This window comes from Ostrinia nubilalis, chromosome 28 (assembly GCF_963855985.1).
Source record: "Ostrinia nubilalis chromosome 28, ilOstNubi1.1, whole genome shotgun sequence".
Lineage (NCBI taxonomy): Eukaryota > Metazoa > Arthropoda > Insecta > Lepidoptera > Crambidae > Ostrinia > Ostrinia nubilalis.
Window position 1 is genome coordinate 6,885,771 of NC_087115.1, and position 15,788 is coordinate 6,901,558.

Genomic DNA, 15,788 nt, shown 5'->3' on the forward strand with positions numbered 1-15,788 from the left:
CGGTTTGTATGTGAGCGCGCCAACACGTATGCGGCGCGCACGCACACACCACACACTGACAAAATTTAGCGGGGATCAGCGGGGAGCCAGTCGTGGTTGTGCCGAATTTTTTGTCAGTGTGTGCGTGCGCGCCGCATACGTATTGGCGCGCTCACATACAAACCGCGCTCGGTGCGTTTCTATGAAGATGACCTACTCATTTGTATTTACTCTGGCCTAACTAAGAGTAAGACTTCTCAATCTTCTCATGTTAAAAGTAACATTTCAAGAATCCAGAGTTTATAAGAATTATAAGTACCTAACTCGTGTTTTTACTGAACCGAATTTGATGAAATTGGCATTTTTGTGTAACCAAAGGAAAATTTTGGAAAGCTAGTCATCAATCATCAATAAAACAAGAAATTCCAAACTGCACACACGTTTAATCAGTCGAAAACAGTGTATTTTAACCCGAAAATGATAACAGTAAAAAATAAGCAACAGACACGCACACCGATCTCTGGCACAATAAATGTAAAAAAATGTAAAACATAATTATGTAACACAATTTTGATAAAACATCATAAAATCTACTTTTTAAGAACAAACCAGTTGTATCTCGTTTCAAATAATAAAACTGTACTTTTTACTGCTTTTTATACATATAACAAATCCAGTTGTATTAGTATTTTTTACAGTTTTTGTACATAACATTTTGTGATATACATTTCAATGATTATTTTTAAGTAGAGGCTCAAATAATACGTAATTTATGTAAGTAGCTATTATTTTCTCTAGAAATTTATTATTTCATTTTTTTTACAAATATTTTTTTTGTGTCTGAAATCGGTGTGCATTAATTATGATATGAACACGTTTTTGAGAATCACAGTTTACCAAATCGGCCGATGAGTATGGCGATTCTAAAAAAACCATTGAAATATATGTAAATAATAAAAAAAGTTAAACAAAGTCCAACTTCGTCATTTAAAAACATAGGTCAAAGTAAAGAATAACAAGAGTTAGTGAAAAGTTTAAAAAAGTCGACAATGCAAAATTATTTTTTTATATTAAATTCTTTTTACATTTTTTTTATTAAAAAATCTATCAAAGTAGGTCACTAAAACCAAATGTAACTAAAAATATTTCGCATTATCCACTCGTTGTAAAGAAGTTGTCAGAAATTAAGTACACAAGTACAAAAAAGTCAAAAAATGGTTTCGTAAAGTCGCCATACTTGTTTTTTAAAACTATCATAACAATAATTTTGGATTATCAACAGTATGATCACAGAATAAGTTTTAGTATCCTAAGAAGTACCCTTTAGTTTGTGCAAACACTTTAAATTGCCTAGTTTTAGTTCATTATTTGATTTTCGAAAGTTGAGAGAGTGAGGTATTTTTTGAGAAAAGCATTCAAGAGTAAAAAAAAATGGAAAAATGATTAAAAAGGGTTAAAAATATGAATGCTTTAATCAAATATGGAATTGACATTAGTAGTTAATTTAAATTCTAAATTTTCATACCAAAAAGATACAAACTAAAAGTTTTAATGACATTTTAGCGTATTTTTAAGATTTTTTTTAACTTATTATACAATATTAATAAAGATGAAGTATGTGAACGACTTTTTTAAGTTACAAAATTATTTTTTTTAGCTTTTTTTGTATTTTCGTCATTCACACACGACCGTCGTTCGAGTGAAGTCCAGGGCACTTGTTTATGCTATCCTGAGACTATTTATTATTACTTCAAAAACACATATCTAGTATTATACACACTTTATTAATATAATGTTCGAATTTTACTTATTTTAAGATTTTTTATGTATACTACTTGTCTTAAACTTGATACTTTTTAGGAATCCCTGATCTTCACAACTCATTTGACGGCCAAAGCATCTACTATATCATTATATATTAGAATACATGCATTACATAATCATACCTACTTTTACATATTAATGTTAAAAGTACATTATTATTAATAATATTGATGTGGAATGCTGAGGTCAACAAATTATTAATAAAACTTTTGTAAATTTTGTCTAATCTGTAATAACTATTGTAGTAATGGTTTTAACAATGATTTTCCACCGTGAGAAAATGGGAAAAAATACAAAAAACTAAATTAAAGAGGTATCTTTTCGATTATTTTACAATTAGGTATAATTGTTTTTCTATTAAAGTTTTTATGACTATAATATTTTCAGTTCATTTTTGCTTATATTTATAATATTATGTAATTATAACTATTTATTCATAGGCGGCAACTGAGTTTGAAGTTTTAGAGGGGCACATCAATAATTTGATCAATTTATTTGGTTAAAAAGAAACAATAAGTTTAAAAAATACTTTTCAACCTCTTTACTAAATAGCAAATGAAAAGTCGAAATTCGCAAAAAAAAATGCTAATATTGGTTCATACCATCGAACTGTCTTATTGTTTTTATATTTTTAAAGCTATTCTTAATGCAAATTTTTTGATGTGCTCTCTTTTCACTAACCAACTTTTTATTTTTGGGAATGACTCAGAATTCAGTCTTGTTGAAATGATGTAAAGGTTTTTTTGAGATCAGATTTTACTGTTACGAATAACAAGCGAAAATATTGCTACGTTGATTATTGATTGACAATAATTATGTTGATACTACGCTATTCTGAGATTATTTGTTATTATAATAATGTAAAGGTACGCCGTCCCTCTCCGATTTATAGAGGGAGAATGAGACAGTGTATCTTTACTTTAGATCTCAGAATAAGCAATTACTGCTAAGACTACCTCTACATTAAGCTTATTAGATTTACGTACAAAACAAAACTAAAAAGCTAGACTAACACCCTGTTTTAAAATCAAACCAAGTTTCACTCTCTTGCTATGTAAATTTTAAATTTCAAAGGCACAATATTTTTTTCGAACTCAAAATATGAATCAGCTGCCTTATGCTCAAGTTCTAAATGTGTAGTATAGTAAAATATAAATTTTCATTTAAAAATCTGTAAGTGGATACAAAAAATAGCGTGAGAATTTTTCATTATTGTCTTCCACATCCCAATATTTCAAAAAGATGTACGATTACAAAATGATTGGTAAAGAACCAAAATATCTAACAAGAGAGTGAAACATAAAAAGTACAAGTATAGGCTACATTGTCTAGAGTAGGACAATGAAATGGACAGAAAACTATGAACACAATGGCTTTTTTTTATTACTAAATCCAACGGCACTTCAATTTTGGCAGTGTCCTAACAGCACCATGACGATTGCTGACTTTCTAACGACGAAATTGCATTTTTACAAAAAAAAAAATGAATAAAAAAATATGTAAAAAAAACTATTTCTTGACCGACTCAACAGCGGTACGTGATTTTGCAAAAACAAATGGAAAAAATATGTAAAAAAAATGTTGTCTGGCCCGTCCCAGCCGTAACATGACATTTTTCTATGCGAGATAAATGAGCGGACTGACCAACACGGGGGATGTTTTTATGTAAAATACACAATTACCAGTTATTGTAAGGGACCCTAGTTTACAATGATGAGGGTCTCTTTTGTTTGAAACATGTAGCAGAACTTTAGGGTAGGTTTTTGTTAGCTAAATAAGCAAACCCGATTTTTTGCTTCACTTACACTGTCCTTTGTTAGAACAGTCTACCTGGGCTCAAATCGTTTACAATCTCCGAGGCAAATGTCGCACTTTTTCTAAAATTTAGTTTAAAATAAACGGATTTTTCCATAGTTTTTACAATGGTACAGGGGCCCGTCGACAATTGCAAGTTTGCAGGTAGATTTTGGAGCCATACCATTAGCCTGGCCCTTTTTTTTCTGGCAATAAAGGATGATGAAATTTAGCAATGGCTTGCTAGTTCAGTAAATACCTAAATGAGATTCAACCTAAAACATGATAGCCAGTACGAGATTTCTTTTATCCTAAAATGGTAATGTTCAACAATTTCTAAATATTTTAATAATTGCTAATAGCTTAGCGGTGAATATAAAGGGCGAGATTTAGGTACTTTTTAAATCGTAAAAAAATTTTTGTTGATTTAAAGATTAACACAAATGCTAAATCTAACAACTCGTGTATACGAATAAGTAATTAATAAGTCAATTAACAGCCAGGCAAATACAGGTTTAACTATCCGCGTTAAAACCTGTTTAAATTAATTAAATGAACTGTAAACAGAATTCCATAATACTAGAGGTAGTTTGGTAAATTATTTGCTAATTAATGATAATTATTAACCTAATTTAGAATGAGAACAGTGGGCAACCTACTCTATATTGATATGATACTTTGTAATTAATAATGCATAGTTTATAAGAATGTACATTAAAGTTCATTTGATTTCACAAACATTTTTCTTCAATAAAGATAGTATAGTGATTGCTAGCAGAGTTTTTAAGCTGGGATTCATAATATGAGTATTGGCCATTGAATTATATGGAACAGAAAAATGATTTGATTAAGAAAAAAAATTAAGTGCCCTGTAAAACCTAACTCTATAAGAATACATTAATTTTTACATTTTTTTTTTTTGAAGGGACGCGCGCTGGTAGCTTGAGGAGCTTTTCCAGCTTCTCACTATTATGACTTTAAATATGGCTTTCATTGTAGGACTATTTTGTCCTTAAATACAAAAAATAAGATTCACAATTTTATGTTTTAATGTATGTTTTAAAAAAAAAAAAATTTTATGTTTTTAACTATGTAGGCAATTTCATAAACAAAGGATTGAAAAAGTTTTTTGAAAAAAAAAAACGTTATCAGGTGAATAATTTACGACAGATAAAAAAAAACGTTTTAACTCATCAATAACAATAGTTCAATTCAACTCTCAACTTCAATTTGAACCTAAGAAATCTTAAAAAAGAGATTTTAGCACCAATTTTCGTAACATGATTTTGGAATTTATGCATAAATAAAACCAAAATATCGTAAGGGTAAGTGTAAGGGTAAATGTAATAAAATTAAACCAAAATATCGTAAGGGTCGTTAAAAAGTCAGCAACGGGGTTAAAATACCTAATTCATTTCTCCTTAACTGGACTAACTTTGGTCGCTTTTTAAGAACAAAAAGGGCCATCAAAAATATATGAATAAATCAACTTGAGATCTGATCAGTATTAATTTTTGTACAAAAAAACAATAATAATGGAATTATAAAATTGCTGTCACTACTTACATAAATAAATTAGAGAAACCTTAGAGTTTTAGCACGGTATTGTCTACATTTTTTTAAAATTTTTATTAGTAAAAAAATATGTAAAATGTTAGAAAAAAATGTAATAAAAGTTTTGACCCAACCCAAAAGTGTGTAAGTAAAAAGTGCTAAAACTGTAAGATATCATAAAGTAAATAAGTAAGTATACAAATTACCTATTTTACGATTAAAATGTATCCCTTGCTATTAGTTTAGAAATACACTAAACAAACTGGTGCCTTCGAAATGGGAATGGCTCTTTTTTGTTGATTATTTTGATAAAAAATATGGCACAATGAACTCGACAAAAAAGTTATAATTTGAGAAAAATCTTTAGTAACGACACCAGCATTCTAAGAAAACTAAAAGCAAGGAACTAATTCATGCAACATGCACTTATTCTATGATTTCGAAAAATTTATCTCTGCGTTCCACATGTTCTGGGTCGGAGCAGTGTGCCATGAGAACAGACTCACCGACGATGATGTTCTCGAAGCATAACGAGCAAGCATACATGGCATCTCCGAAGCATACTATCTTGTTCTCATCACGATACATCTTCATAGGGTTTAACACAGTACTGGGCTGTATTTCCTTGCCTGCTGACACGCATTTCTTGATATACGCAGTCTTGTACAGAAAATGAATCTTCTCACAGTGACGTTGGCTCAATATATGTCTTAGTAGACCATTCTCATCGCTTTCTAGCGATTTACAAGCCGGACAATGGAAAGTTATGACGTTTTTCGACTCGAATTCCTGATCAGACGGCTCGCATTTCAGCTGTATGCTGTGCACTTGAACGTAGAATGTTATGCGTTCGATTGCAGCTTTTTGAAGCAACGTGCTGTAGAAACTTGTGTCTTGGAAGCTATTGTAGCTCACTATCTGGTCTAGGGACTCGGAGTAGGCGGTCAGAGTGGATGAATCGAGACTGAAGTTGCCGATTGAAGAGGTTATTGACTGACTGGATATAGATCGGTCGTTTTTAGTGGTAAGACCAGAATCGGTGGGCGTAGATGGGGATCGGTGTAGCTGGCACCTGCAGACGCATTTAGGCGCGTCGTGTTCGTCGTAATCGCTCATTTTGGTAACGTTCGTGACGTTAGTATCCTCTTTGATATGTTCTGGGGAGAATAGACTGAGCATAGCGTCTCTGTAGTCCGGGTAATCGAAATACTTGAACTTTTTCTTGTTTTTGGGTAAAAACTTCTTGCATTTCTTCTGCTTTTGAAGATAGGTGTCTATGAAATCGTCAATGCAGTGCTTCATAGAAGATAGCTGCTTTTTTAATTTTAATTTCGCATCGTCGTCTTCCTTTTCCATGACGATATTCCATGACCCAGACGGACTAACACCGCGGTCTAAGTTGTCAATGTACGTGACCTCGCCCAACGTATTTGGGATGTTAGTGATGTCAGTTCCAGGCAGCGTGGTGACAATGGAACGGCAATGGAACACTTTTGATACTTCGATTTGAAATTGGAACTCTGAAAGCACTTTTTTGAGTATGCAATCTAACTTTTGCAGGTTCATTTGGTATTCCAACAGCATCATGATGCGTTCTTCTTCATTTTTCTCAACTTCTATGTCCGCAAATGGCTCAGCGCTGGCCGATTGTACTCGCTGATAGTCTTCTGTTGCTTCCGGTTCCACTTTACGACACATCTTGATTTCTTCGTTGTCAGCCGATATTACTGATATGTCTGATCTGTCCGACGATTCTTCATCAAGGTTCTCTTCTTCAACAAGGGATGAGCTCTCAGACATTTCGTATATGTCATAAGACTTATCAAAGTCAAGACTGCGGAATTTGAACCCGTCTTCACTTTCGTTTTTAAGCCAAACTTGTTTGGGTGTGTTTTCAACGTTGCTGGACGGGCTCGAATCCGTATCATCTATCGCTTCGCACAGGAGCCTTGCTTTATTTATATCTAGTTTTAGTTTCTTGGTTTTCTGCTCGTTACTTGGGCCTTCACTGCTTAGAGCTACGTCAGACTCAGACATGCAGTTTTTCTGAGATGTTTCTGAATCTGGCAGATTTGAGCTTGTGCCACACTGTTTTGACGTAGAATCTGGCTCAGCGCGATCAAAATTAATTTCCTTAGTCTCATCTTTTTGCACAATTACTGTATCCTCCATTTCATTGGAGGTTTTCTCATCATCAGTGTTCTTAAAATAATTCATGCTAAAGAACATCTTAATAGAAGATAACTCCATTATCTTGTCTCTCTCTTGTTTTAACTACAAACTCACACTCTGGCCCGGAATTGAGGATGGGCTCGCACTGCAGACAAAGGCAAAATATATTTTGTAAACAATTTGTAGTACGAGAACAAAGATATACTAAGCAATTAGTGTATTGTGCTCAGTTTTTACCTGTAACGCTTATGCTGCTGTTTCAATAGACACTTTTTGATGTTCTCACGTCATTTTAAACACTTTTTTACCCATTCTAAGTTAGAAATACCTTCAAATGTATAATAAATTTTAATTTTTCACTCAACAAAAGCTGGGATGACAATCGAAGTTGAAAACGTATGATCGGAAACCGGCTAAATATAGAAGAACGAAAAAATTCTACGTAAATGGCGCTGCGGTCTGCACATCAAACGAAAATCAATGAATTTTGTAGTTTCCATCTAATCCGTCTTGGATTTAGGTCTATTGAATTTTGAAGGGTTATACTAGTTCAAAAATGTTGCTAGTTCTATCTTCTTCTTCTTCTTTTTTGTTCTTGGCAATACTCGTCGAGGCCGACTTGATTTGTGCCATTTTCTAGTTCTATCTTAATAATATTTTTGTAGTTTAAATTTAAATTGTCACTAAAAATAATTTCATATTACTTTTCTCAATTTATTAACTGCTTTTAAATAATGTTTCTAATATAATAATCACATTACAGAATAATTTATCAAATTTCAACGTTGAATCAATATAAAAAAATTGTTTAAAGTAGAAAAATAAAAAGACGTATGGCAATATTGTAAAAACACGTTCCGTTACACATAATAGTGCAAATCGCATCTCAAATGTATTTACCTAAAAGGCTCACTTCGCTTCGCTTCGAATATCATGTTCCATTTAAAAATAAAGTAATCTGAAGGTTTTTAAAATAATTTGCTTTATCATATTCAAAATAACAACTTCTGTCGTATCAAATCCTTAATTACCACTTGCGTATCATAGAAAACGGTTCGAGAAACTACCATTTTCTACCAGCTAGATGGACTGTCAATGTCAGAAAAATTGTCAATTTCACCACATCAAACAAAATATTTTGTAATTTGTTATTTCATGAATTAAAGTAAGTTGCGTTTGTTATTAATTACTTTCTATTAATTAATAATCACTACTTACTCATAAACGTCATACCATGATACCACTGCGTCTAAACAACACAATATAACCTCAATTTAAAAAATTGCAGATTTTTGAAAATGAAACCCTCAATAGACGTGGACTCTCTAAGATCGGAGCACGAGTCGGACGAGCAGTGGGAAGTGCGGCGTAACTTCATGATGGAGCATAAAGACAACTTTGATGAGGAAGAGCTGGTGACGCTTGCTCAGTTGTTTACAAATATCGAGTTTTTGGGATGCAGGTATGTTTTTAGTAGGGATGTTATGGATACGGTTACGGATATAGGAATAATATTATACCGGTTTCGGTTACGGATATTTAGGCCAACCCGCCTGCCAAGCGTGGCGATTAAGGCAAATCCCCCCATGGAGAGGAAATCCTTAGGGGAGGCCTTTGTCCAGCAGTGGACGTCTTTCGGCTGAAACGAACGAACATCTAAAAAAAAACAAGATTCAGTTATAATTTACATCCTGTAGTTGGTCAAGTCTAAATTGGTATGGAACACTAACAGACACTTATGCCCTTTTTCACCATCAATCCCTAATTTTTAAGTGACCCCTATGATACGTAGGGGTCACTTTAGGGCAGGGGTGGCCAACTTGATAAGACATAAGATCTACTGTTTACTAAAGAAACCCTGGGAATCTACCACTTGCATACTTCTTGAAATCTTAAATGAAACAGCATAGTTTAGTACACAACCATCATGTAGTATTTTTTGCCTTGCCCACCCCTGCTTTAGGGATTGATGTTGAAAACAGGCATAACTCTAAATTGGTATTTATTCCAACACTATTTTAATAATTTTCTTCAGGTACCCACCACAGACTATGAAGAGAATCTCAAAGCTTGCAGAAAAGGTCGCAGCGAAGTACCGAGACAGTCGCAAAAACAAACTCAAGCGTACGTTTGTGGAAGCCAGCGACGCAGCCGAACAGAAGGCTAAGAGGACTTTTAATAATAAATAGCTGTAATAGGGATGATGACTGGGTAGTAAAATCGTATTTCTATTTAGTCCGTCAGACAGATAATAATAAAATCTTGGACTCATATTTTTGAATTATTTTCATAATTGAATAATATTACAGTATTATATTGAGTTGAAATGTCGCGTGACGTCACTTTAGAGTAAAAATCTACTCAAGTGTGACGTAACGCGCCATTTTAACTTGTACATCAAGTTATTATTTAAGAAAGAAAATAAAAAATATCAGTCTAATTATATTCTAATTTATCTGTCTGATGGACAAATAATGGAAATTTTGTCATAGCCTATTACATTTATTTGTTAAATTGTGATTTTGAAATGGATTGAATGGATGTAACGCAAAAGAAAGTCTAAAAAATTATTTCTATAATCACTTTATATGACTTCAGGTATTTTTAAGCTTGTAAATAAAATACTGTAATGATTATAAAAACTTTTTATTAAAATATTTGATTTACAAAAATGTGTAATATCATTTTCTTCCTTACATTAATACCTCGGACATAAGCTCCAGTTTTGATATGTAAAGTCCGGTCGCCGAGCACGTAGAATGGACAACACGCATAAGTTGTAATATTAAGTTAAATTATGACTTAATTTAAAGTTTAGATCACACACATTACACTAGTTTTTATTTCACCTCAATCCATCCAGTATTACCGAAGATAGAGCCTCGAGAAGTTTACGGACTTTTTAAAATTTTCAAAAATTTCCAATATTCGCGCGTGACGTCACAACATGATTTTGCAGCCCCCGCGCGTTAACCCATTTATCACTTTTTGTCTTTTTCCAACTAAAATAAAATTTTACCTAACTGACAACTGTTGTTAGTTGTCATCGTTCAATCACATTTCAAACTAGGCGCTATAAAAGTAACCATTATTATGCCACCTATTGCCAATTTTGTGCAATATGAAGCCATTTTTACAGTTATGCACTTAAATATAAATTTTCTGGAAAAATAACCAAGTTTGTGTGTCTGTGCTCAATAACGAGTAAATAGTCCAGTTATTTGTTAATTTTACTTGGAAAGTTTTCCGGAATTTTTGAAAATTGGTGAATAAATAGATTTCGCTATGTTCTTTCCGAATTTTGTGACCTCGTTTATAGCCGCGCGCGCGCCCGCCTTATTGAAAAAAATCCGCCTTAAAAAAAGGTTTTTGACAACTACTTTTTTCATTTTATAATTTTTGGGACATAGACAAGCTAAGAAGCTTTGATAAATGTGATAAATTTCATGTAATGTAAGTTAAATAGATTTAGAGTTGTGAAACAGTCAAATTAATGTACCTGCTAAATTGCGAGTTCTTTTTTCTTTGATCATGGCAGGACACGCTGCCGGGTGTCCTAAATATGCTGAACTCTGAAGTATAAAAAAATTCGCGTTCCGGAGTGTACATTTTTTTTGTCTTGTTTGTTTCTACATTACATAATTGTATCCTACTAATATTATAGGTAAATGCGAAAGTTTGGATGTCTGGAAGTTTAAAATAAAGTAAAATAATGTTTATTTCTCACCAACATAACACATAATATTATGATAACAAACAATCAGGAAAAACAAAAAGTAAGAATGTTGGTGGGTTGATACCTGGACTAGGAAGATTCCTGTGTCTCAGGTTTGTTACTCTTTCACGCAAAAAGTACTCAACGGATTTTGTTGAAACTGTACAATATTATTGTTTTGTTTGTAACCCAGATTAACATATAGGCTATAATTTATGCCGATCTGTGACACTAAATTTCACGCGGGTGAAGCCGCAGGCAAAAGCTAGTCGTGAAATAAATAGGAAAGTTTAAGGTTCTGAAACGTGGTCGCTTACTATGGTCCTCATAAGAATTCTCAAGGTCACCCAAAGGGTGATGGAGCGGGGTATGCTCGGGGTTTCCCTGCGTGATCGAATCAGAAATGAGGAGATCCGCAGGAGAACCAAAGTGACCGACATTGCACGCAGAATTGCTAAAATCAAGTGGCAGTGGGCGGGACACATAGCTCGTAGAGACGATGGCCATTGGGGTAGAAAATTTCTTGAGTGGCGACCACGGGGTGGAAGACGTAGCGTGGGCAGGCCTCCTACTAGGTGGACCGACGATCTGGTAAAGGTCGCGGGAAGAACCTGAATGCGGGCAGCGCAGGACTGTTTTTTATTTTATTATGAAAAACCTATGGAAAACCCAAAGGATTCTCGCCTTTTTTCAGCAGTGAACGTCATTTGGATGTAACGACGAAATAGGAAGGAATGTAACTATCAAAAATCTTCTCTAAGGCAGCATTTTTCCAATTTCGCAACGAGCGCGGCAATCACACTTAACTAACAGACTAACAGAGAGCATAGCGAAATCTACAGGGTGTTAGGTAAATGGGTATATGAGCCGACACTAGCCCATGTTAACATGGTCATATAAATGGTATGGTGAAGTCAGAAATTTGATATCATCATTTAAATTTTTTTAATTTTCATACAAATCGGATTTTATAAAATTTATTTTGTATGAAAATTAAAAAAATTACAATTACAAAAATTGGTGATTAAAATACACACCCTGTATTTTAATAACCAATTTTCAAAACTCCCGGAACACCTTCCAGGTAACCACGTTAATTTGTACCAAACCACTGGACTATAATTTAATTGATATAAAAATTTGGGTACATCTTCTCAAAAACAAAAGAACTGGTGCTAAAAGGGTTAAGTGACGTTTTGACATTTGTAGAGGGCCTTGTAGAAGGGGAGGCTATGGTGCTGAATGTGGATTAACTCGAGTGTCATAGTAACTTATTAGACTGCTAAGCTTGATGATAAAAAGAAAAATATTTTATTCAATGTACATAGTCTGGTCATAAGTTCTGTCATATGATAATAACTTTTGAATTTTGAATGAAGGTTTCAAAAACATTTTTTACTGAATTAGAATTAAAAAGAAAAAATGTGCGATAGTTCGAATTTTATTGTATGTGTAGTGGACGCATAAAGAAGTCCGAACTGCAGTTGTCACGTTGCATTGCCACGCGCCAAAGCTGTTTTTCGTTGTGCTGAAAAAATTTAGTTTATCTTTTCATTAAATGATAGGTATAGGTGTACCAGAATCTCATGGCAAACAAAAATATTGGAAAAGTGTGTCTTTCATATGGCAAATATCTATGGATTTATTGTCACCTGTCAAAGTAAATCAAGTGAACTGTCAGTCGCTGCAGAAATTTTGTAATCTCTTCATGCCTATTTGTTATTTTTGTGAAAAAGTCGAAAAAGCTCAAGCAAGTCATACTGTTTTCAATGTGTATTGTAAAATAAGGCATAATTCAAAGTCAATCTTTGATTTTAAAGCGCGTCGTTGAGTTGACAGTAAGTTGGAGTGAAATTGGATACATTTAGTTTATTACCTAACTGCGTCAGAAGGGTTTTTTTTTTATATTATTCTTATAATAGCTGCTTTATCGGGGGTTTCAGGTGTACCTCACAAATTGGTGCAGAGGAATGGTGAAAATGTTATGACCATGAATAAAATTGAAAAAGATTTCATCAAGTAAGATGTAAGATAGAATAATTGAAATAGTGGAAGAGCAATTTATAATAAATACCTCTTTATCTTGATCTATTGAAGAAAAGTGGAATCCTTGGAATCGTTTTCTAGTTCTGAATGAAGTGATTAGTTATAAGTATGATACATAATAAAATTAGTTACATAAAGTAATATACGATTTACTTATTTTTCAAGACATTTTCCTATTATTATTACTGACGGGATTGCTACCATGTACCTTAGTTTTGAGTTTCCAATATTTCGGCACTGTTGCAAGCGCCATGGTCACGGAGTAACTGAAGAAATTAAAACCAGACATCGTTCAGATGTGCGTTCAAATGCCTGAGATTTAAAAAATCCCACGTTTTGTTTTACAGTAAGCGAAAAAAAAGTGACTTGAAAATGGAATACAAAATGATAAGGTATGGTAAATGATAAGTCTTTATCAATGAAGAAGCAGAAGTTCAATTTCATGTGTCCTCCATCTAGGCTAGTTTCCATCGTCACTCAAAGTTTGGCTGCGGTCTTAAATTTGGGCTTAATTGAGGTATTTTTTGGGTGAGAGGCATAAGAACTAATGCCGTTTTATATCAAAAATTCATACTTAGAGGTAATCAACCAGGTACAAAGTATTTCCTTGTATGTTAGTCTGCCACTCTTTAGTAAGTCCCGAAATCCCCGATTCGGCTCCCCTACTAACCATTCTAACCATTGTACACAGATAATATCTTACATGCAGCTTTTCATGTTACTACGTCACATTTTCAAAATCCGCGCGGAAAATCGCTCCTAGCGGAAGAGCGCACTTTGAGCTTGAATATTTCAGTCATTTTTAAAGATATCAAAAAAGTAAAAATACAGTTTTCATTCTAATTTTTTGTAGTTTTTTTTGGCATCTTCAACAAAAATTGTGCGCCATGTCCATTACGTCTGTCGAAATTATATTGCTGTCACGACTACGCGACGAGCTACCGCAGTGAGTGTGCGAGCGCGACAGCAAAATTATGCGCGAGCGATAAGGATGGGTAGCTTGGAGTCATTGGACGAAATTCTACGTGCTCGGCGACCGGACTTTACCAAGTATAGGACTAGCACATTGGGCTACAACTGCAACAAAAACTACATAGGCTGGAAATGTATAGCTATAGGTATAAAGCGCTCAACTAAGTCAGTGCCTGAGGTATGACCGGCACGGGAGGGTGTTGGGACATCGAACGTGATGCGCTTCAGATTTTGTATGATCTGTCACGTCATAGGCTGGTTTTAGTCACGCGGACCGTCAGTGCGGATCGCTCCGCACAGCCGATCTGTATGAACTGCTAGGGGATAGCGAGCGGTTCCTCCGGACCGCATTACTCTAAAACGCTCCCTAGAAGTTCATACAGATTGGCCGTGCGGAGCGGGTCCGCACCGGACGGTCAGCGTCACTAGTGTTGCCGATCGATAGTCGACTATCGATAGCCAAACTATCGATACTATCGATAGCTCAAAACGAGGCAATACTATTGAATATAGCCTGACCAGGAACATAAAAACCCTCGCCATGTTGCGGAAAACTAATGGTACTAATTTCTTTTAATGGCAACAGTAACTGAAAACTTCATTGACATGTCACCTTGCATGTCAGTCTATTGCTGTCAAAGTGTAAACAAACTTTATTTTAAATGTGCGCAATTAATTTTGTGAATTAAATTGCTAAAATCTTTTTATAGTCGTGAAAGAAAAGTGGTTCACAATGTGTTAAAGTATTTGTCGAAGAGAAATACTAAGGGTTCGGACAATATTTTCATTGAATAATGTTTCCGACAAAGGTTGTCAAATTGACTGACATGTTTATCGTATAGTACAGTCCACTATGAAAATTAGCTGTGGTTTGTTTCAACTACCTATTTTAATTTTTTTTGTCACTTTCTAAGTGTTGAATTTTATGGAATTGGGAAAGAAGTACCGAGTTTCAAGCGTTCATGAGCAGACATTGCAGTTGAATATTCAAGTTCTGAATTTGATTATTGATGAATAATAAAATAAATCCTACTAGCTCGATTGATGGTTTCATTTAATTTATTTAAACCAGGTTACCTATAATAATTTTTTTTTGTTAATTTATGAAAATATCAAATTAGCCCGTAATCCTAAATCCTGATACATAAAGTTTTAGCCTTTTGATTTAACACAGGTACGACTGTACTCAGTGTTGCACTATCAAATGCAATTGACGCGCCTCTATGCCAGGGTTTTTATGTTCCTGGTCAGGCTATACGTGCAATACTATCGATAGTATTGTTGCTCGTGAAGAATAAACTATCGATAGTATCGATAGCTTTTTATTTAAAAGCGACAATACTATCGATACTATCGATAGTTTATTCTTCACGAGCAACAATACTATCGATAGTATTGCACATTTTCAATAGTATTGCCTCGTTTTGAGCTATTGATAGTATCGATACTATCGATAGGCCTATCGATGGAGAAGGCTTTTTCGAATGAAAACTATCGATAGTTCGGCAACACTACGCGTCACACTAAAACCAGCCATGATATAAATGTCACACATCCCGTGGCCCTCCCAAACCTCAGGCACTGAGTGAGTTAAGCGCTAAACCTATAGATATGCATCGTCTAAAGTAATACTTAAATACTTTATTCTCATTTCATGAAGTAAAAACATACTCCAGTTTCTCTATTCTAAATAATTATAAAAATGCCGAAAATTATATTTAGAGCTTTCCAT

General features: G+C 34.0%; 2 protein-coding genes across 2 annotated transcripts; one reads left to right on the forward strand and one right to left on the reverse strand.

Annotated features, from left to right (window-relative positions):
• Positions 1-4,942: 4,942 nt before the first annotated feature.
• On the reverse strand, positions 4,943-7,705 carry LOC135085542 (uncharacterized). Its single transcript, XM_063980324.1, has 2 exons — positions 7,561-7,705; positions 4,943-7,468 (listed from the first exon to the last, which is right to left on the reverse strand). Exon 2 carries the CDS (start codon positions 7,399-7,401, stop codon positions 5,578-5,580), a length of 1,824 nt encoding a protein of 607 aa, XP_063836394.1. The 5' UTR covers positions 7,402-7,468; positions 7,561-7,705; the 3' UTR covers positions 4,943-5,577.
• An 879-nt stretch (positions 7,706-8,584) lies between these two features.
• Positions 8,585-9,939, forward strand: LOC135085122 (partner of xrn-2 protein 1-like). The gene is made up of 2 exons (XM_063979880.1): positions 8,585-8,785; positions 9,359-9,939. The coding sequence occupies exons 1-2, from the start codon at positions 8,622-8,624 to the stop codon at positions 9,510-9,512; spliced, it is 318 nt and encodes a 105-aa protein (XP_063835950.1). The 5' UTR covers positions 8,585-8,621; the 3' UTR covers positions 9,513-9,939.
• The last annotated feature ends 5,849 nt before the right edge of the window (positions 9,940-15,788 follow it).

What these genes read in the sequence shown, in the direction of transcription:
- LOC135085542 (XM_063980324.1), bottom strand. Translation starts at nt 7,401, where the DNA reads ATGGAGTTATCTTCTATTAAGATGTTCTTTAGCATGAATTATTTTAAG.
- LOC135085122 (XM_063979880.1), top strand. Translation starts at nt 8,622, where the DNA reads ATGAAACCCTCAATAGACGTGGACTCTCTAAGATCGGAGCACGAGTCG. An exon ending in ATCGAGTTTTTGGGATGCAG is followed by an intron (nt 8,786 to 9,358) that starts GTATGTTTTTAG and finishes AATTTTCTTCAG; the next exon opens with GTACCCACCACAGACTATGA.